Here is a 6,553-nt window from a genome sequence, read left to right on the forward strand (position 1 = left end):
CAACAGGTTCCACAGATGTGGTTTCCTGTTCAGTCCATGGAGTCAGAGATCCAGTCACAGCAGCTCTCCACGTTGTTTTAGGTACGGGCCCTTTGTTTCTAACTCAGACCAGGTCAGACATTATAGGCGGAGGGTCAGTGGATTGTTTTTTACAGCTCCTGCACACAATGTGATGTGTGTTTTAATAGAACAGATCCCATAAAAATGTGTGAAAGGGTGAATGTTGTTTACAAATCGCCATCAAACACCAGTGCAATATATTCACAATGAATATTGACTTGACTGTGTTTCCTGACTTCATTTAGCTTTGTTGTCAGGAAGTATGTTTGCTTTCTCTTCATTCTGCATCGCCAGTTTGAACATCTGTGTTAAATACACTCTATCTACTTTACATCTATATCCTCAGGTCGTTCGGATTGATTTCCGCCCGCAGTAAATCTGTTGATAAATTCAATTTATTCAAAACGTCGAGGTGAAAGCCAATCTGGAGCTCTTATCGTTTCTGAGCTTCGATGTGATTGGCTGTCGTTCCATTTGAGTGGCGAAGGGACCAGAGTTTAAAAAAACAACAAACATGCAGACAGATGGTGGTACTGGACTCTGGAGGGAGGAAGCCGACAGATGTCCGACTGTCGGATCAGTTTCACTAAATCACAGGTTTTCCCTGCTGCTTGTGGTCCCGCCCCCCCACTGACCTCTCCTCACCTCTCTCCATATCCTCTCAGGTAAACCTGTCGGCCAATCGGTTTGAAGCAAGGCATGTTGTTGTTTTTGTTTGACAGCTTCGGGTGAGATGGTTCATCATGCATAATTAATACTGGTAGCTGGTGTGTGTGTGTGTGTGTGTGTGGGGGGGGGGGGGGGGGGGTGTCTGTGTGTGTGAGAGAAAAAGAGAGAGAAATTGGGAGTATTAAGTGACACTAATAGGAGTAAAATTTGAACAACAAAGAGCAGTCAAAGTCAAGCAGAATGATTTTCCCACAAAGACGAACTGAATCAGGCTTTTATTACCACAAATCTGTTCTGAATTTACTCATAATTTGCTGATATTTCACCCTCTCATGCATTGTTTTTTTTAATAATTATTTTTATTAATCTGTAAAACATTTTTTACAGGTCATCAAACTTGATTTATTTCACTCTGAACCTTGTCTAATAACTCAAAAACCTATTCCCAGACAGCTATTTCGTCACTCGATGAAACTCAGTTGTTTCTTGACTTAACCTCTTTGTTGCCGTGACACTAAATGTCTGCCTGGTGTTAAGCAGAAATGTTCTTTTCCACATTTTGTCACACTACAACCATAGTCTTCAATGTCTTTTATTCTGATTTTATATGACATTAAATATTGGATTATTGTAAAGTTAAAGGAAAATAATTTCAAAATATTATTACGTTTTCAACATATTTTACAAGGAGAAATGTAGAAAAAAATAAAGTGTCTCGCATATACTGTAGTTGTACATTGAGGTTGTAGCGAGCCGAAATGTGAGTTCTTCTACACGGGACTGTCTGTGTACAGTTGTACAGTCTTATTGTTGTAATTTTTAAACATTGTCAGACTACCACATGTCCTGGACCCCATGTTGGATTCGGGATTCACAGTGTTGTCTCAAAGTCGCGACGTTCTGAGTTCAAATCCCAGCTGAGGACTTTCTGTGTCAAGTTTCCACCTTCTTTTACACTTAAAAACCTTGATGTCAAGTTCATTTCTCTCACTTAAATTACTCTTAGCCCTGGGTGTGTGTGTGTGTCTGTGTGCATTGTTTTTGGCCTTGAGTGTGCTTTGGTAAGCCCCTGTGATAAAGTGGCAGCCAATACAGTTTGTCTGGCCTTTTACTGGAGATACGCACCATGCCCCCTGTGACCCGAAACGAGACAAAGCAGCTTTGGAAAATAAATAGATTCATGTCAAGCCTATTTTTCCTGGGCATTTGAAAGTCTTGGGAACTTATAAAGATACAGCATTTGTTTCCCATCTTCATTACTATTAATATAATGTGAATGTAGAAGATAATATTAGTACTTGTCATTTTCTGCGTGCCCGCCCGATCGCTTCTGCTCATAAAAATGTGTAACGCAAGCCTAAATATTATGAGGAGGGACGGAAATGTTTAAGGTTAAGAAAAAGAACATTCCAGATTTAATTACATTTTTTCCGTTGTTTACATTGCTTATAAATATTAGACGAGCCTTTAAAATGAGCTGTAGGTTTGATCTCGGTGACACACTGACCGTGTCAGCGTTAATCCCACTCAACACACGGAGCTCCACTAACACACTGACAACAAGCCATATGGCGAGGAAATCAGATTCAGCCAGAGAGACAGACAGGCAGGCGGTAGGACAGACAGGTGAGTAGACTGCAGTTCAGTAGGTTACGGCAGGTATGTGGCCAGATGGCACGCTCCGTGTTTGTGTTTGGTACTGAGTGTGTGTGACAAATTGTGTACACCCATCTGGAAGCTAATCGAGCATTTTCTCAAAAGGACGCGTTTATGAGTTTATATTAAATGGGATTCTTCTTACTCCATTTGCTTTATGGGTTTTTTTCTTCTTCTGTTTTTCCGTCCTGAGGTTGTCGGAGAGGAAATCAGGAGCGAGGTTCTGTGTTAAAGCATTTTATTTGGGTCACTCCACGCATGAAACCATTCCAGGAACGAAGTGAGACCAGAAGGCGCACTTGTTTGAGGTCAATATTAGTGGCCATTGCTTCCTCGCAGCTATATTTAAACACGGCTCCTGCTATTGTAGTTGGGGTTTTTTTGCTGTGAACTGGTGGCAATGTCAAAGGTGGTGCAAGTCGAATTTCAATAATTTCTGGGACGACATTAAAGAATAAATATGACAAGTATTTTGTAAAACAATAGAGGACAAAATAACATTGTAAAATCTGAAAAGGTTTGTAGTCAACTGTAAATAAAATCAGTTGCAACCAATGACCTTCAAATGCCATTTAATTACTTATTTAATGATTACAGATTCCAACTGTGTGGGATTTAATCTAAATATTAATCCAGCTGTTCTGTGAAGGCCTCAGAGGTTTAGTAGAGAACATTACAATAAACTTATTAATACATTGTTATTCAGCCAAACTCAGCCAATAGGTCCATGCTGGAGGGACTGGAGAGAGCCATCACCACAGGGAAGCATGGTGGAGGCAGCATAGTGCTGTGTGGTTCCCATTCAGGAACAAAGGAACTGATGAGAGCAGGATGGATGGAGCTACACAGAAGACAACTTTGGAAAAACAAACCCTGCTGAGGTGATGAAAGACTTGAGACTGCAGGAGGTTCACCTTTCAGCAGGACAGCAATCCAACACAGCTACTGTGGAACGGTTTAGATCGAAGTATATTCATGTGATAGACCAGAATTCAATTGAGAATCTGACTGAATTTTCTGCTAACAAAAATGGGCAACAACTTGAGTGTATGCATGTCCGAAGCAGGTGGATACTTACCCCAAAAAACTGGTCTCTTCAATTTTCTTTCCAATTTTGTCTCACATAATGTCCACAATGAAAAAACGTAATTCAGTGGTTATAATCTGACAGTCGTTCAGCTGGTGTGTTTACTTTTGCAAGGTACTTTTCTGTTCGATTTTCCACGTGAAAATTCGTAACCATACTCTGCTGATTATTTATAAGTTTCAAACTTGGTCCTCCATTTTAGGTTAAAGGCTTTGCGTTGTGCTTATCAAATGCTATTAGAATTCACTGAGAAGAAAAGGCAACAAAATGACGGAGCAGCGATTTCTTGGAAATGCTGCCGGTCTGAATGTCTCTCCTGTCTGTGCTCAGGTCACCTGCAGCAGGTGGACATGTGCAGCTTCTTGTCCAACGGTCAGCTGGTGCGTTTCGGATTCTCTGCCATGTTTGGTTTTGGCGGCCGGAGCTTAGCGAGGGCAGAAAAGAAGAGGTGGATGTCATCGTCACGGCGACGAGAATATGCTGTGGTGAAGACCTTGGTCAGGCTTAGGTGACACATTTTCTTTTCTTTCACTCATTTGAATGTTTTACTTCATCGGAGGAAAGGATGACAGTATCAGTGACAATACTACTTGAACATTTTTATGGTCCTGTTTTACATCATAAATGAATAAAATGAAGTTAATTTTCGTTATGGCAAGCTGAAGTGTCATGAAGTGTTTCTTTTGCTGTTTGTCTCCCTCAGGCCAGAGGACTGCCAGCTGTCATTTTTACCTGCAAAAAGCTCAGGAAGCAGCTTGTTTGGACAACAGTAAGAAACATTCACCGATTTTCTTAATAGTTTTATGGGAAACAGAGAAATCCTAAAACATTAACATTACTGGACTAAACAATTTTTCCCTGTAAAAATATTTCAGAAATGTAGACGCTTTTCATCGTCGTCACTGATCACTCCAATGTTTAGTGTAGAATGAAAGCTAAAATTTGGACAAGGTAAGAGCAGCTGTGAGACGTCTGTCGGTCAACTGCTCACTGATGAATTTTGAGTTTTACGCAGCATTGTTTTCACACCACTTTCTTATCGAAATTACACAATCTGTATGAAATATCCCAAAATATTTGAAGTGAGAAAATGTTTAAAAGAGATTAACATATTTCAGTCTGTTATTTATTTATTTAATACTGTTTTATTATTATTATTATTATTATATTTAATTTCTTTATTCCTATCAAATATAGTTTGCTTAATGTGGCATTTTAGGTTTTCAATAATAAAGGGAAACTGTCACCACTAGAGGGCGGTGTTTTACATTTCTGATGTGATGCGTTTTTGTCTTACGTAGTGCCTATACTGAAACAGCAGTCAAACTCTGTTTCAGCCATGACTTCATTTCACACTTTACCTTTTTATTCACTGTTGCAAGAAAAATATTTAATTGATAAAAAATAAAAAAAAAATGTAAATACGATTTTGATCAACCAGTTAAAACTGGATTAAATAGACTAAATGGATAACAGAAACACCTCCTTACTGTTAAGGAGATAATTTATACAAAATATAGAATATTAAAATGTGTCTCTGGTTAGTGAGGAGTGTTTGTGAAACAGTTTTTTGCAGATCTGAACAGTAAAGGTTAAACATCTACTTGTATTCCTTGTTTTTGCAAAGTTTATGTCCAGAACTAGAACAAAGGCTTCATAACTGGTTTAATTGTTGTTTCTCCTCCTTTCTTTTCTTTGTATATTTATAAATGTCTGTGAACACACCTTTTTTAAACACCTTCCCTCGTCCATTTTCTAGAGACCAGGGAGAAGATGAAGAACTGGACACAAAGTCAGGTGAGGAGAGCAATTTGCAAATGTGAACTGAGACCTGAGCGGGCTTAATTTCCTACCTCTGCTAACAAACCCTGCTTTACTTTGGCTCTCTCTGATTGGTCTGTATTGAAGCAGAGGAGTCTTGGGTGACCAATCAGGGTTTGTACCTCAGCATCAGCATCATGTCTATCCCCTGTCTGAGCCCACATGCGCCTCAGGGATTGGCTCCAAACACCAGGTACACCTTAAATTCTCAGTTTTCTAATAACTCTTTGCTTCTGATAACTCTCTCTAAACCTCCTGTTTGTCACAGTTTAGACAATGGCAGCGCCTCACTGATCGCAGTAGGTAATGCTTCCAGGTCAGAGTTCATCAAGCACCTCAAGAGGTACAGCAGCTCTAGTGGACAGGTGAGAGGAACAACGAAGTAGCGTCAACTATCAGAGCAACTTATACTAAGGATTAATGCTACATTGTTCCTGGGCATTGCTACATTATAATTTGAATGTGTCTTTTTAAAATGCTGTTTTGAATCTTAGATTTAGGCTTTTAACGTCTGATGAAAAACAACATCAGTTAGAAAGTCTTAATGCCTAATCTACATACTAAAAACCATGATACCAATTAAATGTTTTTTTATATTTAGATTTTGAGGTTAGTGACAAGCAAATAGTTGTCAATCACATTTCACACCATACCAACTCCATCACAAATCAGAAAGAGCATAAATACTAAACATATTAACCACTATTATTGAATTTGAGAACGTGATGCACTAATGCCATAGTAATAATACTATAATAATGTTACTTTGATCTCATAGTACACTATGCAGGTGCTTTGTCTGCACTGATGAAGATTTACTTTGCTCGACTCACGGGATGCATGAAGTTGCTACATCAGCAGGTCAACAAAACCTACTTCAAGATGAATCCAGCTAAAAATGATTTCACCACCCGAGGACATTTAAAGACTCTGAATATAGCGTTGAACTTTGATCCTCAAATAGCCAGTAAATATGGTAAAAGATACAGTAACAAAATGGCAACTTACTCTCTCCTGACACAGCAGCACGTTGTCATTTATACAACCTTCATCCCAATACACATGTCCTGTGCTGTAAAATAAAATGGGTCCACATCATAAATTACCCACACATACATAACATGACTCGATGTTTCACAAATACGGTTCAGTTTTTTACATTTGTACTCACTTACCTTACTTTGGAAGACTAGAAACTGTGTGTTTAATTTATAAGAACCAACAAACCCATAGTGATAATGTAGTTACTAAAAAGCTGTG

The 6,553-nt window shown here is 38.9% G+C and overlaps 1 protein-coding gene across 6 annotated transcripts in view; it reads left to right on the top strand.

Moving 5' to 3' along the window:
* Positions 1 to 6,553, top strand: part of cerkl (ceramide kinase like) — a 30,731-nt gene that overhangs the window by 20,671 nt on the left and 3,507 nt on the right. For 5 of the 6 annotated variants that reach the window (XM_023337096.1, XM_023337099.1, XM_014470223.2 and 2 more), the window contains 6 exons: positions 7 to 81; positions 3,803 to 3,980; positions 4,176 to 4,241; positions 5,232 to 5,269; positions 5,381 to 5,486; positions 5,562 to 5,658. In XM_023337096.1, the coding sequence (XP_023192864.1) occupies positions 7 to 81; positions 3,803 to 3,980; positions 4,176 to 4,241; positions 5,232 to 5,269; positions 5,381 to 5,486; positions 5,562 to 5,658 (560 nt within the window). The remainder of the gene's footprint in view (positions 1 to 6; positions 82 to 3,802; positions 3,981 to 4,175; positions 4,242 to 5,231; positions 5,270 to 5,380; positions 5,487 to 5,561; positions 5,659 to 6,553) is intronic. The other variant, XM_023337094.1, reaches the window with a different exon arrangement.

Source organism: Xiphophorus maculatus, chromosome 7 (assembly GCF_002775205.1).
Source record: "Xiphophorus maculatus strain JP 163 A chromosome 7, X_maculatus-5.0-male, whole genome shotgun sequence".
Classification (NCBI taxonomy): Eukaryota; Metazoa; Chordata; class Actinopteri; order Cyprinodontiformes; family Poeciliidae; genus Xiphophorus; species Xiphophorus maculatus.